This window comes from Fulmarus glacialis, unplaced genomic scaffold (assembly GCF_000690835.1).
Source record: "Fulmarus glacialis isolate BGI_N327 unplaced genomic scaffold, ASM69083v1 scaffold2984, whole genome shotgun sequence".
Taxonomy (NCBI): Eukaryota; Metazoa; Chordata; class Aves; order Procellariiformes; family Procellariidae; genus Fulmarus; species Fulmarus glacialis.
The window spans coordinates 3350-25049 of record NW_009208481.1 but is presented as its reverse complement, the minus strand read 5'-3'; the positions used below and the strand labels follow the sequence as shown (position 1 = coordinate 25049).

Genomic DNA, 21700 nt, shown 5'->3' with positions numbered 1-21700 from the left:
GCTTGAGTGATCTGCACCTGGTGGGTGTTTGTGACAATTTGTGGTAACAACTGCTGAAAGATGGCACCCAATACTGTCTGGAGAGTCCCGTTTCCTCACTTCTCACTCCTGGTATTCCTCTCAGTACACAATGGAGGGATGGCTGGGATGTAAAACCAGCCCAAATGCAGCTGTGCTGCTTCCACAGAGGAGCCTCTGGCCTGCAGAGGGTCTAGGGCTGTGTAGTGGGTGTGTAATGGTCCTAAGATCGCATTCTCCCTCTCAATCCCACCCTCCCTTCCCGGGTGTGCGACAGCGGGGCCAAGAGTGCTCCTTGGCCTGGGCTGCTGTTACTCTCCTGCTCTGAGAGCTGTGGGGATGGCATATGCTGGCTGGAGAAGTGAAAGGCTGGAATCTGCACACAGCTGTTGTATTGCTTCAGCCTGCCCACACATCCCATGTCTGCAGAGCCTCATCTTTTTCTCTTTTGTGAGGGCCCTGGAGTGGCAATGTGGAGGTCCTTGGGAGGGGAGATCTTGTAGTTCAGGAGTGGCTTCTGAAAGGCTATGAAACCTTCCTCTGTGGGTGGCAGAGGAACAATCCTCTGTCTGAAAGCTGTACGGATCTGAGGAGTTGGCAGATGACAATGCTTCCAGGTGGACAAGCCGTGCTGTGACAGAAAGAGGGAGGATGTGGAGAGGTTGCTACTGTGTCCAGGAGCTCCTGATGCCCAGTACTGGGGCCTGGGAGGCTGCAGCTGGCCTGGGTCTCTGTCAGGGTGTCCTGAGAGCAGGTGAGGCAGTGTCAGTGCTGGGCTGTCTCTAGGGGCTGGGGAGGGACAGTGCTGCCAAGCAGACCTGTTGTGCCACTGGTGCCCAAGTGTTTGGAAGGTTCCAGCAGTGACTCAGCTGTGCAGACCCATGGGGAGGTGGCTGGAAGGGTGGAAATGCAAAAAAAAAAAAAAAACACCTAACAATCAGGCTAAAAATATTGCTGATGTGGTCCCCTGCAGTGCCTGTGCTTGAGTACTGATGAGCTGGGACCTCCTCTCCTGTCTGCATAGTCCCTCCAGCATGGAGTTCTCTCAGCCTGGGAAGGACCTTTGGCTGCAAACCCTTCTGGTGTCACCTTGCGCTCAGGGTGGTGTCATGGCGCAGCCTGGCGCAGCGGGATCAGGTGCCTGCTGGGGCTGTGCCGGAGGAGGCCAGAGAGCAGCAGGGCTGGTTTGTACACTCCGATCCTGCCTATGTCCCCCTTCCCAAAGGGCTGTTGAACGCCTTGCACCCAGGCAAGGTTATTTGTAACAAGTTTTCCTTCTGGGTCCAGCGCGGTAACGTACTGAGGATGTGTGCTTAGCCCTTGAGAGCGTGCCAGATGCGCTGCCATCCCTGAAGCTGGTGTCTGGAGAGAGCCTTTCTGGGAGGCAGCAGCTGCTGCAGGCTCGAGCTGCCTGTATTTATTGGCTGTAGGATTGAACTGCTGTCTCATAGCAGGAAAGGCATCTCAAACCCACTGCTGCCACTAGATCTGTCAGGCTGGAAATACTTCAGGAAGTCCCAGAAACCTGCTCTGTGGCCCAGGGAGGGGCTTTTGCAGGAAACTGGCCTTGAACACTTCCAGTCCTGCCATCCCCAGCTGTATTTCTTGAGGCAGTGTTTCCCCCTTTAAAGGAGCCTTATAGTAGGCAGATGCTTGTGTTAGACCTTTGAGTTTATGGCTCTGCAGAGGCAAGGAGGGGTTAAGAGGCAGCGAGATGGGACTGCCCTTGATGGTATCCTTTACCTTCACTGCCCTATTCCTCAAGGAGCACAGGCAAATGAGGTCTCGATCCAATTTTTGCCTAGAGAACAGGTGACAGCAGTACACAAGCAGATCTGTGTGCAGATTTTGGGTCTCCCTGGCTGGTTTGTAGCCTGTATGCCAGCTGCTTGGTCTGGCTGGTCTGTCCTACATCGGGAGGCTGAGGCTAACCCTATGTGGGACAGGCAGACTCGCCTGCTGGGAAATCATCCTAAAACCAGTCTGTTAACACTGTTTGTGATGCTAACCTGCAAGGACGTTTTCAGGAGGATCAGCTCTTTTTCCAGAGAAGATGTCTGTCTCTCTAGGTGAGCCCAGCCTGAGCAGGTGAGCTCTTCCTGATGGTGTCAGATGGACCACCTTGCTGTATCTGCCTCTCTGTTTGGTGTGTGACCGTAAAGCTGCTGGTGCAGCAACAGATTCAAGCTTTTGCTTGGATCTGCTCTTGAGACTGCAGCTCCAGCCTCATCTGTGCCCTCTCTGGGGTGGCTGCTGCTGTCTCATTCTCCAGCCTGCAAGGTTATAGCTCCAGTCGCTCTGGAGCTCTGGTGCTGGGGAAGTAACCTGTGGTACAGAAGCACTGCTGGATCTTTCCAGCCCTTGGTTCTCCTGCTTTCCAGTGCACAGCAACTTTTTTCTGCAATAAGCTTGAACATGCCGATTGTCTGTAGTTGCTTAAAATCTGCTAGGCTAGAACCACAGGCAATCTGTTGTGTGTTGCCTGGCAGATAGCTGAGGCCTCTGTGATGAGTAGAAATCACTCTGAAGTCTTCAAGGCAAAACTCTATCTCTGAAGGATGAAAGAAAAGACCTGTTGCACAGAAGGAAGCACGGTTGTTGTCATGGACTCCTAGCCTTTCTTCTCAGTAACAGCAGGAGGGACTTGTAAGCTGCTCCCCCAGGATGGGCTGTTTTCAGACTGTCCTCAGAAATGCTGTGTAGGTGGTGGCAGGCACCTGAGAAACCACCCCCCACCCCTGAGTGAGAGCTGCTAATCAGTCTGGGAGTGGTTGTTGCTAACAAGCACCACATAGCAATTGCTGGCCTTCCTTGAGTTGTTGGTTTGAGTGTTCAGCTGCAAAGCTTGAGGAAGACCCTACAGGGGCAGAGGATTTGGGTGAGGGAGGTCCCCCAGATCTCTGGCTGTGCTCCCTGGCTGTTTAATTTGCTGCTAGGCTAACCTGTGCTGCAGCACGGTGCCAAGTGCCTGCTCCATAGTGCTCTCCCTTGTGCCGCTCTGCGTGTCTGGGTCTCTCCCTGATCTTTTATCTGCTGTGTTTTGGACAAGTGGTTTCAGAAGACAGTCACTGCCTGGGTGTGCCCAGTAGCTGCATCAACTCAGAACAGCAGCATATCCCTCAACTCCTGCATATTCCTCCTTGGCGGTGTGAAAATCCTTTTCCTCGTGCTAGAGGAAGGAATTAGAGGCTCATTGTGATAGGGAAGAGCTCAGCATCTGGAGCTAACTCTAGGTTATTACATGCCACCAGAGAATCCAAGAAGGACTCCTTCTGCTCCCTAGTGAAGGGGGAGCTTCAGGTCCAGGGAGGGGGCACTTCACCCAGAGTGAGACTCACTTCATCAGAGTTCACCTGCAGCCTTGCTCAGGTTTAAGCCTGAGTCTGCCTGGAAAACTCAGTAAAAGGTTCTTTCGTACTGCTGATGGTATGGCTGTTTGTGCTGGAGTAAGGAGGCAAGACCACCTCTTGCTGGCCTCAGACCTGCACCTGGTTCAGGCAAACAGGTAACCAAAGACTTGGTGGTGGGGGGGATCCTGAATCCCCATGTTCTCAGTGTCCTTTGCCTTGAAATGAAGACAGGCTTTCCCAGTAGCTGTCTGTTAAGCCCTGGTCCTTCTGGAGCAGCCTGCCTACTATTCAGGACTTAGTAGTGGAAGCATGAACATGGTGGTGGTGCCTTGTATGCGGAGGTTAATTATAATAATGCTGTAAGGGAACAAAGCTGGGAGCTGGCTTGAATCACATGGTCTCCTGTGTGGTGGTTGTACTTCAGGAGTACCTGAGACGGCCTTACTAAAAGCTTGCCCCATGCCATCTTAGCTCCTGTAGGGCTTTTCTGAGGATGCACTTGGTGTGGATGCTTAATGGGCCCTTGTTTCTTGAGCATGTTTCAGTAAGGGTTGCTCACACTCTGTGCTGATTTCTCAACTGCTGGCCAGAGCCAGCTGTGCTGTGGAGTAGAAAGCAGGGAGCACTTAATAGCTGCAGACTGCTCACGTGGCACCAGTATTTGATCGTTAACAGAATAAAATATGTATCAAATCAGTAAAACAAGTATGAAAACTGAGTTTGCAGTTGGTTTCTAATGGAAGTTGCTCTTAATCTACCTCTTGAAGCTTCCATTTGAGTAGCTTCTCCTGAACAGATTTATTTTTATTTGCTCTGATGCTGTAAAATAAAGATGCAAATAGATGAGTAACTGGAGCAGGAACCTAACCAGCATCTCTGCTAGCTAGAACTGAAGTGGGTCAGGACAGCCTCCAGTCTTGTGCTGGAGAAGGCTTGCAGGAGCAGGCACATACCACCCAAAACCCTCCCCTTGACTTCTGTCAGGGGAGGATGTTTTATTGTGGGCTCTGGAGCAACCCTGAGGGGCTGTTGCTGCTGCCTGCCTGCTCTCTGGAGGTAATAGTGGATGAGTGTGGGTGCAAGGAAGGCACAAACTTCTTGAGCATCTGACCCTGCTCAAAGCCATTGGAGATGCAGTGAAGAAAATGCTCCATCACTGGCAGATCTCCACCCTTCATAGACATGCTGACTGGTGCTCCACTGCCTGCAATGCTGGTGTGTACAAATACGTTGGGCTCGTGGAGCTTGTAAGCCTGTAAACTTTTTGACTCAAGTTGTAGTCTGGAGTGTATGCCTCTTGGCTAGCTCCTGAAGTGAGCCTTAACAAGCATGTTCCCTTCTGAGGAGAGCATCGGAGCTGCTGTTTGGCGGCTCTGAGCTGCTTCAGGCAACTATAGTTTAGTCTTTCCCACCCCCCCAACCCTCCCCCCCCGTGTTGTGATTGATACTGGAGGTAGCAGCAGGGTGTTTTAGGTGTGTGCAAGCTCTGGCCTGGGGTAAGATTCATCCCCAGAATTGTGCCAGTCAAATAAGAGATGGGGCGGGTAGGTTTTCCTCCAACCCTTGCACTGCTAGATGTCTAAGGAGCGGATGGGATGCTTGCTTGCTGGGCAAAGCAGACATGAAAGGCTTTGCTGCAGCTTCATCAGTGGTAATATGGTAGCTCTCTAGAAGAGGGCCTGAATGTGTGTTTGGCTCGATGCCTTCATTACAAACTCCACAGCGTGTGCAGCTCTGAGTGCTTCTCCTTGGAGCTGGGTAGGGGAACTGCCCAGACTTTGCACAGCTTTTGGAGCTGCTCTCCCAGTGTGCTGGGGCTGCCTGTAGCAGAAGGCAGGAGTGATGCCTGCTCCTCCCCTTCCCCAGTTCTGGTGGGACAGGCCCCGAGTTCAGCATCTGCTCCTGCCTTAGACCTGAGTTTGTCCGTGGTGCTGCCGTGTGCCTGGGCACAGCTTGCTGCTCTGGTAACCAGGCTGTGTAGTGTGGTGCTGCAGGGTGACCTGTCATTGCGGTGACACTAGGGCAAGGCCAGTGAGCCAGTAGAGAGTTTGACCTGTCCATACAGCTGAAATCCCTCTAGCTGACTTCTCGTGCAGTGACTGCATGTGGGACTGCTGTAAGAGGGCTTCTTAGGCCCTCTGAAGTGCTCTTGACAGGTTGTCTTTTTAGGGTGGTGGGGTAATTCAGGTTGGAAGGAACCTCTTGAGGTTATCTAGTCCAGCCTCCTGCTCAGAGCAGGATAGGAAGGCTGCTGGAGGGTGCCAAAAGGAGCATAGCCCAAGGGGCTGTAAAAACTTAATTCATGGGCTGCCTCAGTGTTCCCAGAACAAGGCCCGTTTAAATGGGCACCTCCGCTGAGCTGCCTCTGAAATCATCTGCTTCCAAAAGGTGCCGTGGTCCTTCAGCTGTCACCGCACAGACACTGCACGGTACTACTGTGGGGCAGAATTAACAGCCCCCCAGAGGGCACAGGCTGAGGGCAGGGGCACTGGGTAGGGCATCTCCAGCCAGTGCTGCATCTTCCATCTCAGCACCTTGTATCCACGTCTCCGGGCTCGCTCGCCTCGTGCGTGGTCCCTTAGGCGCTGGCAAAACAGCTGAATCACAGGTGATGACTGGGCTACTGCCAGCTCAGAGGCTGCTCTCAGACACCGCAGCAGCTGCCATCCGTTTGAGATGGCCACGGAGAAATGCCCAGCTTCCCTCCTTGCCCCTCTGGCTTGTTTTCTCTCCAGAGTGTGGAGGGAGGGTGAAGCAAACCCCTAAGGCTGTCATTCTGTACCTGAGGCGTCCAGACCTCTGGAAGGTAACTAGGAACCTGCAGGCATCACTGGTGGTGCTGGGTGTGCCAATCTAGCGATGAAGTATGTGGCTTTATGCCAGCCGAACGCCTTAGTGAGGCTTGTATGCCATTTCTCAAATAAGATTGCGTTTGGGACTAAAGCCTGTCTTTTTTAGCTCTTCCTTTACCGCATCCTGCTGCCTTACCCAAAGGGTACGGCCAACAGCCTGCTCCCCCAGTCCGCCTCTAGAACATACCTTCTCCTAAAGGTGGTATCCTGATGGACTCGACACCCCACAAACTGCGATGCAGCTGAGCAGTGAAAATGAGTCAGTCTCATCCTTGTTAGCACGTAAAGTAACACATGCTGCAGAGTTTGCGCCCTGGACGTTGCAGCAGATAATTGAGAGGAGTTTGGTACTTAAATATAGAAGTGTTTGTTCTTGAGGCTTGCAAAGCTGAAGCTTGTTGTGCAGAATTTGACCTGAATATGTTGGCTTTTAAATCTCTCTGGGACTGATACATGTTAAAACCTGCTGTATTCCAATGTTCTGATCTTTTTAAAGACGAACGCAGTTGTGGCAGTCTGCTTAGTGAATGCAATTACCTGTGCACTTCTAATCCTGAATTGCGTTTTAGCTGTCTTTACTGATTTTATGTTTACCTTGGGCATCTGTTTTCCCTTCCCAGAAACACAGTAAATTCCCTGCCTCAAGAAGCAGCGAGGCTTTTTGTCAGCCGGGTCCCACCCAATGTTCTGATCTTTTTAAAGACGAACGCAGTTGTGGCAGTCTGCTTAGTGAATGCAATTACCTGTGCACTTCTAATCCTGAATTGCGTTTTAGCTGTCTTTACTGATTTTATGTTTACCTTGGGCATCTGTTTTCCCTTCCCAGAAACACAGTAGTAAATTCCCTGCCTCAAGAAGCAGTGAGGCTTGTTGTCAGCTGGGTCCCACTCTCTCAGTGCAGGAGGAGGACCTGTGCTCTCAAACATTAATGCAATAAGCTTCTCCATGTTCCTAGTTCTGTTGCTGTTTTTTCCATTTTTCAGGGCATGCCGGGGAAGTGACTTACCATGTTGGTGCCAGAACCAAGAATAGACTTCAGGTGTCCTGACTCTAATTCTGTGGTTCAGCTGTGGGATCATGCTGCCTTTTTTTATTCCCCTGCCCCCTTCTTAGCAAACCAGAAATAGCTGCCCAAATATCCTCAGTTCTTCTTTGCCCCAAATGAAAAATCCGTCAGGGCAGAGCTTCCTCTTTTGTAGTTCAGAAACAAAAAGGGCTGTGCCGTAGTTCCTATTTAGATGGTGGTTATTGCTGGTTTGATCACATCTGCTGTTCTGGGAGCTGCTTTTCTTGAAAGTTGGCAGTTGGTTCAAGATGATTGAGAGTTCTGTTGTGATGCACAGCTCTGGAGTAGGTGCATGCATCTGACTCTGGGTGGCTTTTCACATAACAGGAGTGACTTCTTTCTCCATTGGAGTAATGGGATTATAATGAAATCGGGAGGATTTGAGCTGGACAAGGCCTCTAAAGGTATCCAGTATGCTGCTCAGATGAGCTCTGAGGGCCTAAGGATGGAGATCCCTTCCACCCCGCTGGGCCCTGTCGCTTGGCTGCTCCGCTTAAGAGGAAGAAATTCTTGTGCCATTTCTCTTGCTGCAGCTTTTCCCTCTTTGTGCAGCTGTAAGAGCCTGGCTGTTCCCTGTAGCTCCCTGTTGAGGAGTGAATAAAGGGGGGAATTCGATGTCTGCCTTTCCTGTGCCAAGCAAAGCCTGTTCCCATACTGTGTGCTGCAGCCCCACAACTGTCATAGCAGCTTCTGCTGGGCTTGGTTCAGTTGGTGTCTCCTGTGCTTCCCGTGCTGCGGCTGCAGGGGTGCAATGCAAGGTCCCATGGCTTGCAGGCATGAAGTGCTAAAACTTCACTTAACATAAGTCTGGAGTATTGATCACCCCTTCCCCTGCTGTGAGTGGGTCGTGTTTTAAGCAGCTTGGTGCTCGTGTGTGGTGGAGGGGGAAAACTCGCTCTGGCAGCCTGTCTGGCTGTGTTGCTGCCATAACTACAGAGACGTTAACTGTAGCTGTAGGAGGTGGTTAAGGTGCCCGTTTGCCTTTCAGACATGCAAATGTTTCTCTTGCCATGAAGTTACTTAGTGTCTGTAGGAGGTGCTGCTTTTTGGCTGACTAAAACATTCAGCCTGCTCCCACCCCACGAGGATAGAGTCTGGCTGGGCGGTAAAAACTGCAGACAAGCTGTTTTTCTGGAACTGCAGCAGGCTATTGTTTGGGACATCAGCCTTTTTTTTCTTTACAAGCTTATTTGACGAATGACAAAAGAAACTGCACTGTGTTCAGTCTCCAGGGCCTTGGTCACGCTGCTTCCCTCCTCCGCCACCCTGCCCCAAATGTGCATACAGCTCCTGCAGCCTCTGGGCACGGCAGGTGTCTCTGTGTGGAAGCAGAAGTGTGGTGGCACTGAAACCCATCTCTTCTGCCCTGCTTCTCTTGGTAAGAGCTTTCCTATTGATCTCTTTGCCTCTGCCTGCTCAAGGAGATCAGGGCAGAAGGGTGGACTTTGTAGTTGGTGGATGAAGGGGAGGTCTTGACAGTCTGCCATCCTTCCTGTGCTGAGTAATCTCCCAGCAGACAAACTTCTGGTATCTTCTCTCAGGAGATTGAAATGTCCCTCTGACTAACCTTGATGGTGGTGCCAGCCAGCAAAAGTGACCCTCTGAAGGGCTCGGCATCGTAGACCTGCTCAGACAAATCCTGGTTGCTTCTAAATAGCCTTTCTCCAGCCCTGCGGTGAGCTTTCAAAAGCTGAAATATGTAGTCAGAGCATGACTTCAAAGTGTGTGCATGTGCTCATCTAGCACTTGGTGCCACTGCCAAATGCAGTGTCAAACTGCCTGTGTATTAAGCATGCAGGTGCCAGATGTTGCTTGTAATGTAAGAATCTGGAGCCTGGCACACTGCTCAGCTCAACAGGAGTTTCTTGTGTGCATGCACACGGTTACGTGTGCCTTCAGGCTTGTGAAGAGGCTGAGTGGTGTGTGTCACCCCATGGCAAGTGCTGTTTTCCTCTATGGGGAAGCTTCCGCTGATGTTCTGACAGTGTGGGGGCAGATCTTGAGCAGAAGGACCTGGACAGCTGTAAGGTGAGAGGTTTTTTGCTCTGGGCAAGACTTGGTTTCCAGATAACTTGACTAAAACTGATGCACCAAGGAGTAAAGAACATAAGCACTGCTCTGCTAATGTGCTGTTGGCTTGTTCTGCTGGGTGGTCTCCTGCAGACCCAAGCTAAAGCAGAAGTACTTGTTCAGAGGACAGCTTAATGGTGGCAGTGCTTTTTGTCAGCTCTAGCTGTCAGGAGTAAATTTAGTGGGTGCTCTATGTGTAGTGCTCTTATCTTAAGGTCTTATTCAAGGCATTAAAGTGTCATTTGTCATCAGCATAGTGGTAAGGTGGTTTATTTACTCATAGCCCTTCCCTGAGCTGCCAGCATTGGTAAGCCCAGCTCCTTAGGGCTCATCTTTACATCCATCTCTTATAAAATGGGCTTGGTCAAAGCTACCAGGAAAGTCTAATTCTTAAATGGCTGTAAATTACAGTATGCAGGGAAGAAAGCCATATGCTTCGAGATCCTGGGCAGGTGCTGAAAATCTTAAATTGCAAGTCTAACCAGCATGTGGAAGAATAAAAGCTGTTCTGAGGCTGGTTGGGTTGGGTGTTGGGCATCTTGCTGTTGGGGCACCTTTCCCAAGGTGCAAGCTGTGAATTGCAGCTTGTGCTGATGGAGTGATCTGCTTGAGATTGGGTAAGTTCCTGTTAAACATGGTAGCTCACCGGTTGGTAACCGGATTTAAAAGATAACTTGGGGACTACAGGACAGAGTTGGCCTGAAGAGTTGAAACTAGCCACCCTGTGAAACCACCACCGTGGACTCAGTGTAGCTGTGTACTTCTGCTGTGAAGTGTCTGGCTTGGGTGTGATGGGTCCAAGATGCTTGCACGTGCTCCTCGGTATCTTTAGGGGCCCCAGAATGATGCAGGAATTAAGAGGACTTATTGCAACAGCATTGTCCTGATACCATTTACTAGGGAAAGCTCAACTAAGGAGGAGGAATAGTTCGTAAAATGCTCGTTCTCTAGAGAGCAACCTGAGCGCCTGCGAACTGGAAGAGTGCCACGCTGGTATCGAGACTGCTCCACAGAGCTCTTAAATCTGTCAGCGTTTGGCTGACGTGCTCAAAGATGGAGCACACTGGCTCTGAATCCAGTCATTAAAGCTGCAGCAGCAAGTCAAAAGTCAGAGCTGAGTTTCTATTAAAAGCTACCTTTTTTGCTGTCCCCTGCAAAGGAGTGTTGGCATGTGCCTCTCTTGCAGCTCCGAGTGGAGGCATGAAAAGTTCCAGAAGCTCTCTGCAAAGTGCCGTGCTCTGGACAGCAGAGCCGCTGTGTATGAGCAGATGAATCTTGTTGACCCTTCAGTTAAAATTTCCCCTATAGATGTGAAAAATACTTAGTTGTTTGCACTTAGGTTTTTTTTTAGTCTGAGTAGTTACCTGATGTTTGCTGCTTCACTTCAGGATCTTCAGGGATGCTCTTGACACCAGAAATTGCTGATGCATCTTGCATGTGCATTGGAAATGTTTTTTCTCTTCTGCAAGCTGTCTGCTTGGGAGGGGGAGTCAAGGCCAACTTCCCTGGAAGAACTGTGGTTTTATTGAGTGGCCCCAATGACTTGAGGGCTTTTTTTAGGTGGGCAGCCTTTGTCAGGCTCTTGTGCCCCATCCCCAGGACAGGGTTCAGTGGGTTAGAGCAGGGAGTTAGAGCAGGAAGCCTTCAGGTTGCGGGGGTGAAAAATAAGATCTGGTCTCTTATGCTGATGTTTCCTAGGCTACCCACAAAGGCGGGCTTCAGGGGACACAACCTGATTGCTAAGCAAGTATAAAGGAGGAAATGCCAAGCGTGGCTTACGGCTTTTCCTCCTGATGTCCCTGTGAGTGGCTGTAGGTACCAAGTGAAGCTGAGTCAGACCCACTGGGGTGATGCAGGGTCTTCCACGAGCTCAGTGTAGCCTGCAGAGCGTGTAACTGAGTGCTGCCTGTGCAGACCTGTCAAAGCTTCTGGAGTGGATGAAATCCATCTGTATTAACAGCAGGATGTCAGCGCTTCCAGGACATGAGGTTAGGGGTGGGTCAGTTGTAGCTGGCAGGATTTTGCTTGGTGGTAGGTGCTGAAACTTGGATGCCCAGACAGCAGATCCCTTTAAAGGCTGGTAATCCTGCTACTTGAATACACTCATACTGGCCTTACTGGTTTTCTAGCTGTGGTGAGAGCTAAGCAATCCTGGGAGCAAATGTGTGAGCAGTGGCTACAGCAAGCCAGAGCAATGGCAGAGATGAGGCTGAAATAAATGGGGCAGAGCAGTTGGACCCTGTAATGCCTTTGGGAGCTCCTGATGAGTCCCTGAACCTGTGCTGATGCATCCCAACGGAGTTCTGGTCCTGCATCTCTGATAAGCGGGAGATGAGGTGCAGGACAGCATTGCCTGGTAGGAATCTGCATGGCATTTGCTGTTCCAGGTCTCTAGGAACGCTGCACGCACAGGGTCAGCAGAGGGCTGCTTGCTGCCCGGCATTACAAACCCACCGTGTTCGATGGCTGAGGAGGAGGGCGTCAGCGCTGGAGCGTTTGTTGGCAGTGAGGCTTGGGCCATGGGATCAGCTGCTTTGCTTTGACTCTTGTACTGTTTAGTGACTAATCAGATTTTTGAGCCTGTTTAACAAATTCAGCTGTCTCCCTTGAACAATACACTGGCTGTATTTTTAAACACATCACGTGGCTTCAGAGAAGTCGGCAAACCAGCGTAGTGCGGCTTGCCTGGGCTGGGAGATGCTCTGCCCTGCTCTGTGCTGTGACTAGGAGGGAGCAGTCTCCTCCCCGGCTCGAGCCGTCTGCAGCAGCTTTCCCTCGCTACCCACCGCAGCTAGCAGGGCGGCTGCTGCTCCTCGAGCTCTGCCCAGGGTAAGTACCGCTGGGTCAGCGAGGTTTTTCTGTGGCTGCGGGGTTGGGTGTAAGCACAGGTGCTGCTGTTGGGGAGAGCCAAGCAGATATTCAGAGGGCAGGAGGTCCCTTTCCAAGTGCGGTCAGAGATGAGTTCATAGTGCTGTGCCGCAGCCAAAATGAGTCTGCACCTCTGTTGGGGAAACTCGCAGGGATAAGGCTCTGCAAATGTGGGAAGATGCTGTGACTGTCACTGAGGGCTCCTGCAGACCAGCTGTGCCTCAGGATGAGGTAGATGCTTCAAGTAAAGGACCCACCTGTATGTGTCTGGGGTTTCTGTTAGTGTTTTGAGTTTCTCACTGTAGTGTGAGGCTAGAGATGCCAGCTCCTGGCAGGTATGCTGCTGGGTAATGCGGCTTGGGACAGGTATATCCCAGCATCTCTCTTCAGGCACGCTCGGCAGCTTTCTCTGGCGTTGGCACCGAGTTGGTACTGGTGTCAGACCGTAGTGCACTTGAGCATGATGGCATTTTTTACTCACCTGGTTTGGGCAGTGTTTTGGATTATTAATCCACTTCTGTAGAAGACCTACTGAAAATCTGGGTTAAAAACCTTGTGGTCCTAGCTGGTTGAGATCAGGTGGGGCTGGAGGATATCAAGTGGATCCCAAACCTGCTTTGCTGAAAACTGAAAGCTTCAGGGCAAGCTGCCTTGTTTTGCAGCCTCTGAATAATTAAAAACATTTCTGAATGCTGTGCTCTTTTCATTTGGTTTGGGGACACATTCAGCTTGCTGAGACTTGCTCCTTTTGAATAGAGCTGGCTGGTGTCGTGCCCCTGTGGGATCCCGTGTGGCTGAGCCTGCCCTGTGTTCCCTCTCCTTCTGGGTGGCAGCTGGCCCCACACTGCTGACCCACGGAGCAGGACAGGACTTTCATGACCCCTCGGTGGCCTGGCGCTCTGCTTGGGGCGGGTGGCTCTGTTTGTAGGGAGGAATTTGCTTGCCTCGATTCTCCTCAGTGGGAGGAAAACCTGCTGCTGTGCGAGGGAAACAGTCTGGCTTGTACTCGTCTGTCGGCTCTTGGGCAAAGGCCTGACCAGACAGGCTTGTTGTGAATGCGTACTGGGGACGGTGCTTGCCGCTGACTGTGAAGCGTGTCCTTTGTCAGCAGGCCAGACTGGCACATTGCTGGCCACCCGTAGCCAGCTCCTGTCGGGGCTGACGTGTGCGGCGTCCTACCTCCAAGCCTACAAATGCCCGCTAATGGGCCAGGCCTTGCTGCTCTTAGCCTGGCCATCGGTGTGTGCAGCAAACACTGGCTGTGGGCCCAGGCTGTGCCCCCATCGCTAAAACTGTGTGGGTAGCTGCCTCCTCTGGGTCCCAGCTTGCTCCAGCACAAGCAGCAAGAAATGCCAGCATAATGGTGCGGACTGGGCGGTCGGGCCTGTCTGGAGCACCTGTATGAGGTCCATAACCGGGACATGGGGTCTCAGATTCGGCTCCCAGATGAAGTGGGACCTCCTGGTTGATCTTGGCCTTGGGAGGGTAACCCACCTTCATGTTTGTTGGCCATACCAGGCTGCTGCCATTGCTTCCAGCTGTGTGGTACAGTGCTACAACTGATGGCAAAGAGCGCACAGCCTTTCTGGAGTGGTGCAGAGGGTTGGTACCTGCCAGATGAGCTGTTTGTGGGCTGATGGGAGCCCAGTACCCTCCTGGGCCTCTGCCACAAGAGCTGGGAGGGAAGGAGGTACATCATGCTGCAGCACTGATGGGCTCTTTCTCTGTTGCAGTTCTCAGCATGCTGAGTAACCCTCTTGGGAATGTCCTGGGGAAGCCCCCGCTGGGTTCCCTGCCTCTAGACCCCATTGGTTCGGACCTGTCCGAAAAGTTTTCCACGCCAACGCTGAGGAATTCCCGCCTGGACTCCCGCTCCCTCCTGGGCTCCCGTTCCAGCAGCCCCTCGGACTCAGACACCAGTGGGTTCAGCTCTGGCTCTGACCACCTCTCAGACTTGATTGTAAGTTTGTCTTGCACCCATTCTGTGGGGTTGCTGGTGTCTTGCTGCATTTCTGGGGAGCACGGGAGAGCTGCGGGGGGGGGGGGGGGTCTTCATGCTGCAGCCCTGCCTGCTCAGGACGGGAAGGGAGTGCTGGAGGGAGCTGTCATGCCCACACTGACACAGTGAGGTTCTCCTGCAGCCCAGGGTTTGGCAGAAGGGCTGTTCATGCAGTCCTTCAGCACAGACTAGCAGTATCCTTTTCTTTTTTTTCTTAAAAATATTTTGGCCTTTTGGCTTTGTACTTGCAGCCCATTAGGGTTAAAGCAGCTCCCAGAGGGGTCTGAGTGCTTGAGCTGGTGTGTGGCAGGAGGGTTCTGTGCCCTGATCCCAACAGGGAGGTGGTCGATCAGCGTAGCTGCCTCCAGGCTCCAGCCTGGGCTTCTCAGGAGCTCCTGTCCCTGCCTTTCATTGCCCTTCCCGATTGCTAACTGCACTTGTCCATCTCAGGGCTGTTTCTTCTAGAGCAAACTGGGTTTAGCCTGCTCCTGTTCCCTAAAGCATAGCTAAATTTGGAAGCCAGTGAGTGAGGCGAGTGTCTGTCTTGCTGACCCAGTCTGTGCTGCTGGGTCTGCGTTGCAGTGTGAGCAGCGGCTCTGGGTGCCAGCAGGACAGCCTGGCTCCTGCCAGCTCTGTGGGTGCTGCTGCACGGCTCGTCCTCAGGACCTGAGGCTAAAGCTGCTCCTGGCTCTGCTGTGGTGCGGCTGTAGCCTTGACCCCCATGTTGGGGTGGGTGTGAAGGACACGGTTGGCTTGATGTGGAGTTGATTCTACTATGATCCACCCTGGAGAATCAGGATCTTGCAGGGGTGCTGTAAGCAGCTGCAGCGCACCAGGCTCTGATGGCAGGCATGTGCTGGCCTTGTTCATGAAGGTCAGGTCTTCCCCAGCGCGGCCTTGGCGTGGGCGGCTGTGCCGCAGCAGTGCACAGCTAGATCCGCAGAGCGGCTGGCACTCTAAGCTGCACAGTGTCTCGCATCCCTGCTGTTTTATTAATCCGTGCTTCTACTCCTTCCACCCTGGGAGATGCATGTTAAACCTGCGAGCAGTTGGGTCTGCAGCCAGCTGAGCCCACACCCTGGTCAGGCAGGGCTGGGAGCTGGTCTGTGGAGGGCAAGAGCCAGCTGGCTGCCTGCAGAGCTCATGGGTGCTGCCGGCAAGCCCTGCCTGCTGCAGGCAGGGCCTGAAGCAAAACAGAGGCTCCTCCTGGGGAGGCTGGTGCTCCCTGAGGGTGGCAGCTGTCCTTGAGACTGTGCAGACAGGGGGTAGCTGTTGGCTTTGCGGTCTGCAAGGTGTCTCCTGCCTAATGATCCCTGCTGGTGATAATTTGGCATGGGCTCAGTGGGAAATGGCTGCAGGGGGAGGCCTTTCCCAGAGAAACTGTGGTCCCATCAGGCTGCTGGGACAGGTGAGGTGGCTGCTTTCCTGCCTCTGCTGGACCTCAGAGGGTCTCAGGAGAACAGAGATCTCCGAGAGCCCCTTCTCCGGCCGTGGGTGAGGGCAGGGCCCCAGCATGATGCATGGCCTCCAGTATTATGTGCTCTTACTCGGAAGCTGGGTTTTAACGTGGACTTTCTCTTGCAGTCAAGCCTTCGCATCTCTCCCCCTCTGCCCTTCCTGCCCCTCAGTGGGGTGTCAAGGGACCCCCTAAAGATGGGAGTGGGGTCCCGGCTGGATCAAGATCAAGCTGCCCTGGCTGCAGTAACTTCCTCCCCAGCCAGCGCATCAAAAAGATGGCCTGGAGCATCTGCGTGGCCTTCCTGGGATCTCCTGGACTCTCCAGAAGACCCCTTCAGTATCGAAAGAGAAGCTAGGCTTCATAGGCAAGCAGCGGGTAAGTTGGATGGTGGATCTCGGCATGCTTCGGTGCATGGTAATGGTCCTGTGCTTCTGGGAGGGTATGCAGGTGGCCTCCGTGCAGATAATGTGGCTGGATGTGAGTTTGCAGCAGATCAGACCTTTCTCCATGCACAAGCCTGACTGTGAGTCTACCTGCTCGCAGAAAAAAGGCTGTCTGGGCAGCTGCCTGTTGCTTTTCTAAGTTATGGAATATGGGGATTTGCTTGGAGACCTATGGGAGAGTGGGAAGTAAATGGTCCTATACTGAGCGTTGCTTGTGCTTGTCCAAGCTGTGAATGAAGCAACCTGTACCTGGAGTGGGCAACTGCCTCCTCGAAACTACAAGAACCCCGTCTACTCCTGCAAAGTGTTCCTGGGAGGAGTCCCATGGGACATTACGGAAGGTAAGCAGCCCCTGGCCCTGCACTGAGGCCTTGGGTTTTGACATCAGGAGGGTGTAGGATGGAGCTTTTTGGGGGGGACGCTGACTTCTCTCCTTCTGTCTGTAGCTGGACTGATCAACACCTTCCGTGTTTTTGGCTCACTGAGTGTGGAGTGGCCTGGTAAGGATGGCAAACACCCACGCTGCCCTCCCAAAGGTAATATGCCTAAAGGTAATAGCGACACGGTAGGGTTACTTTTTTCCCATGCTATGTTACAGCACGGATGCTGGGATGGTACGGCTGCATGCTGGTGACTGGATGGTACAGAGCACCCTAGGGTAAATGTCCTGCTCTCACTTGGGTCAGCACCAGGGTTGCAGAGCACTGTCACCTCAAACCTGGCGTCCCCACCCATCCCTACAGGGCTGGGCAGAAACCTGGGGTAGGGGGAAACCCTTTCTGGTGCTTCTGGAGCCCCACGTGGGGCTGTCTTGCTCTGGGCGACAGCCGCTAGTCCCCACTGCCAGCGTGAGCACCCAAAGCATGCACACCCTTGGCATAAAGCGCATGCGGTGAATCCAAATGTGCGTCTGCAGTGAGCTGGCAGGCTGTGGGGACTGGTGAGCTGAGCAGCGCCTGGGGCGTAATCCTGTCTGAAGTAGCTGGGCTGATGTGTTGTGTAAGCAGTAATGAGTTACAGGGTAAGGAGCAACTGGTTTGTAGGCTTCGTGGTGCCTAATGGCCTCGTTCAGTCACCAGAGCAATGTGAGGTACAGAGTGCTGGCACTGATGGAAGTGATTTTTAAAGCCCTGAACTTATATTTCTGGGCCAAGACATCCTAAATGTGAAGCAAAGTCTGTTGCCCTACAGACCCTCACCATGGCCAGGCTGGTGGTGCCCACTTGTCATGTCCAGATGTGGCTTTGTGCGTGGGGGACAGTGGCCCACATGGCACTGGATGCATGGGCAACCTGCCCCCCTTGTGCTGTGCTGAGTTTGGGCTCTTTCCCAGCTTGGCCAGGCTCTGTGCATCACAGGTGGATCTCGTATGTAGAAGCTGCTGGGGCAGGTGCTGCAAATCGCTGCCCTCCTGTAGAAGGGGTCGGGGACAGCAAGGGAGACAAAGTGCAGATACTTTGGGTGGCATCTGAGTGATTTTGAGTGTCTGCAAACCGGGATGATGTGTTTCTCCTCCGCTACAGTTCTAACAACTGTTTCTTTCCCTTCACCTCTAAAGGATATGTCTACCTGGTGTTTGAGTCGGAGAAATCTGTGCGTGCTCTGCTCCAGGCATGCTCCCAGGACCTGCTGAGTCCTGATGGGCTCAGTGAATACTACTTCAAGATGTCCAGCCGCAGGATGCGCTGCAAAGAGGTGAGCAGACCATGAGAGTAGCCCTGTAGATGACAGCAGGGGATGCTGATGAGATCCTTGGAGACAAGGGGGTGCACAGTGTTAACTCTGCTCTAGGAAAGCAGGGCTGAAGCAGAGCAGCAGAAGTCAAACTGGCTCTTGGCCATCTTTAATTGACGTGTTCCTGCAGTAGGGCTGTTCACAGGCAAGGAGGGAAGTGTCAGATCGGTGTTTGTCCTTCGCAATAGTTTGTGTCAGGAATTGTGACCTGGAGCTCCTGGTTCTGTGGGGGACCTTGACTTCATGAAGCCAAGCAGCTTCAGTTACCTGGAAAGGAGCACAGGAACAGAGAGTTTACTGCTTCATGCTTCGTTCAGCATACTTTTGCTTGCAGAGACAAACTTAGATCCCTTTGGTGCTTTATTAGACCTCATCTGCTTGCAGAACGAATGGCTTTCATGGTCTCCACAGGCAGATACTTTGGATCCACAGCTGTAACTTGCAGCTGCTCCCCAGTGCAGCCTTGGCTGGCTGACCTGTGTTCTGGAGGTGCTGAGGCTGTGGCTGCCGGAGGCTCAGGTTGGCCTTCAAGTGAAGGGGGACCTTAGCTGTAGATCAGGTGCAGCTGCATGAGTTTGTGGAGTTAAAAGAATTGAGATTCAGCTCTTATCTAGACAGGCACAAACTAATTGCACTCCAGACAGCTCTCCTGGTGTCTGGCTACTGGCAGCACTTTCATGCTTGGTGATTTAGCTCTGGCAGAAGTTTCTCCTCTTCGGAGCCCTCTATCAGCTGTCTAGCAGATGGAAGCTCCTGTTGAAATTGGCAGTGGGTGGGTTGTTTCATTGATCTCCTCCAACAACAGGCTTCTATGCAGGGAGGCATCTGACTGGGCTGTAAACGTAGGTGCAGGCAGTAGGTAAAATCCACTCGTGCATGGATTGTTTCCTGACTGCCAGCCCTGACGGACTAGTGTTTTGGATTCCAGTTTGGCTGGAAGCAGAGCGGTGTTGGTTTTGTTCACTTGGGGGAACAGGAGGCCTTGTGGGCTCTTCTGAGGTGTCTAGAGCAAGGCTGGAGTTCCAGAGCTGTAGTGCCCGAACGTGGGCCCTGAGCAGCGATAATGAAGGGGCATTTGCAAGTTGGGGGTGAAGTCTGAGGGTCTGGGATGGCTTCTGCTGTCAGCCAAGGGCACTGTGGAGCAGCACAGCCTGTGGCTTTGCAGGCCCTTGGCCAACTGATTTGCTTGCCTGTGGTTTCAGGTGCAGGTGATCCCGTGGGTGCTGGCAGACAGCAACTTTGTGCGCAGTCCATCACAGCGGCTTGATCCCAGCAAGACTGTGTTTGTGGGGGCTCTGCACGGGATGCTGAATGCAGAGGCCCTGGCAGCTGTCATGTATGACCTGTTTGGAGGGGTGGTCTATGCTGGCATTGACACGGACAAGCACAAGTATCCCATCGGTAAGTGGTGATCCTGCCAGGATCAGTAGTTGCCCACAGCATGCTCTGAGGAGGCTGCAGGAGTACCCCTTGCCTGGTCCCTCAATGGGGAAGACTGCCCAGGGCACCTTGGGGAGGGCTAACAGAGCCAATGTGCCTGGGAACTGGAAGGTCCTAGATCATTCCAGAGCAGCTTGGGGTTTTTAATACCTATTTAGGCCTTGCTGAAAAGTTTTCTGCTCTTGTTCAGTGCTGTTAATGGTCATTAGATGCTGCTTTAGCTGCTCTTCCATCCCCAGAGCAGAGGTGGCTGTGGGTCTTACCTTGGTTCCTGCTGCCTGTCAGGGCAAACTGAGGCCCATTGGCTGCTGGCCCTTCCTGCTGGGAAGCAGCCTGCTATTGGGTGGCAGGAACTGGGCAGGGCTGTGGGCAGCTTGGTTGAACCAGCACTTGTGGGCAGCGTGCTGTCCCCGCTGTCCTGTTTGGATCCCCTTCAAGGTGCTGTTTCTTTGGGCTTCCAAAGCAGCCGGTAGCACACATGGAGAGGCTTCCTTGAGTCTCTTGACTGGGTCTGCTGGGGGATGCCGAGTCCACCTCAGCTCAGGGCATCAACCTTCCTAGGGTTGGAGGGATGAGTGATTCTTGGACAGCAGTCCCCTCCTCTGATGGGGCTGAAACCACAAACTGCTGCAGGCAGCAAATCTGGTGCTCAGCTGCTGCCTCAGCTCCCGAGGAGAGCTGCTGCCCTGAACCACGGCCTCTGCACTCCCTGTAGTAACCCAGAGAGTAGCGCTGTCCCTGTGCCCTGCTGAGACAGCCTCCCAAAGGGGAATGGAGCACTTACCGCTCATGTCACAGGAGCTGAAGCATGTCATATGTCACAACAGTGTCCTGCGTACCTCCCTGGTGGCCTCATGGGGCAGGGGACAGCACTGAGGTTACTAGTCTGTGTGGAAAAACCCTACGGCTTGAGCATGAGGTCCAGCTTTCCAGGCTCAGGCTGCAGCAAGTTGTGAATCTCCTGCGTGTTGCCAGGCAGGAACAATGTCAGAGTTTGGTAGTGCAGAGCTGTCTGCTGCTCGTCACTGTCCTTGGACAGCTTTCAGGCTTTTCTGGTCAAGGTTTGGTGCCCGAGGCCTGGGTTTAGGACCATGGTGCTGCGGTGCTTTACCACTCAAGTGGCTTTGGGGGAACAGTCCCAAGGGGTTGGGAAGGGAAATGTGAGACTTTAAGCAAATTCTTAGTTCCTCTATGACCACAGATGAAGTCTTGCACACAGAGCTGCCCCATGAGGCACTGTGAAGTCCTAGAGGACGACCTTAAAACCTCCTGTGGCTTCATGCAGAGCCCAGGTTGCTTGCTCAAGTAGGTGAGATCTCTGGCTCCCAACAGCAGACTGGCACTTCCACCCTTGAAGTTGTCTTTGAGTTCACATTGCTGTAACTCAATTTTGGTAACTAAACTGTACCCTAATTTTGTTTGTCTTGATTGAAGCATCTCCTGTGCTGAGATGCTGCCCCAGGCGTGCTTGACTGCTGCCCCTGGCTTGGCAGAAAGCTCCTCAAGGGAAGACCACTGTGTGTAACCTGCCTTGTGCCAGATCATCTCGGGTAGAGGGTGATCCTGCTGGAGGCACGTACTGTGAGAAATCAGTGTCTGACTGTAGTTATGAGGAGCTGCCTTTGAGACCAGCTCATCTGGGTCAACAGAGAAAGCCGTTGCCCAGAGGGCTTTCAGGGGGTCCCACTAGGAGATGGAATTGACCCTCTTAGAGGAAGGATGCCCCTGAGCACAGCTGCAATCCCTGTACACAGCGTAACCCTGAACCAGATCCACGCCCTCCAGCCTGTCTCCTGTGTGATGCTACAGGAGAGGAGTAGATGGATTCTGGGTAATGCTTTGCATTGTGGCTGTCAGTGGTGAGCTGAGCTTTAGCAATCTGCCGGCATGCAGGACCATCTTGTAACAGCCAAAGCTCCCCTTACACCAAGGAAAAAAAACTTGTAGGTAAGCACAGCTACATTTTCCTGGAGCTTAACAAAACTTGGCTGGAAAGGAGTGCTGCGGGAATGCTGCTGACTGGCAATGAAGCTGCAAAGTGCAAGGCTCCGGGATGAGTGGGAGGCTCAAAATAAAAGCTGCTGAGCTGTCTCGGCACTGGCTTATTTTTGGGTGCAGGCATGGAGCCTGCTGCTGCGCTGCCCTCAGCAGTGCCCTGGCAGCCTCCCTCCGCCTGCCCGGCTGCTGCCGGTCCTCCTGGGAGCGCTGCCGCCTGTAAGCTCACATCTTAACCAGCCTGGAGGTGTCCGTGGAAAAGCCTTTCTGCTCCCAGCTGCCTGCTGTGCTTTTGTTACTGCCTGGGGAAGGAGGCAGGCAGAGCTGCAAGGCCTTGGATACGGTCTCCCTGCAAAAGCTGCTTCCCTGCCAGTGGCTGAACTGCGCCGGGGAAGGGGGGGGGCTG

At 53.0% G+C, this 21700-nt stretch overlaps 1 protein-coding gene across 3 annotated transcripts in view; it reads left to right on the top strand.

The window, feature by feature from the left end:
• CPEB1 (cytoplasmic polyadenylation element binding protein 1) overlaps positions 1–21700 on the top strand; it is a 37796-nt gene that overhangs the window by 13176 nt on the left and 2920 nt on the right. For 2 of the 3 annotated variants that reach the window (XM_009576477.1, XM_009576479.1), the window contains 6 exons: positions 13958–14184; positions 15808–16057; positions 16353–16466; positions 16572–16676; positions 17684–17820; positions 19062–19260. In XM_009576477.1, coding sequence (XP_009574772.1) covers positions 13958–14184; positions 15808–16057; positions 16353–16466; positions 16572–16676; positions 17684–17820; positions 19062–19260 — 1032 coding nt within the window. The remainder of the gene's footprint in view (positions 1–13957; positions 14185–15807; positions 16058–16352; positions 16467–16571; positions 16677–17683; positions 17821–19061; positions 19261–21700) is intronic. The other variant, XM_009576478.1, reaches the window with a different exon arrangement.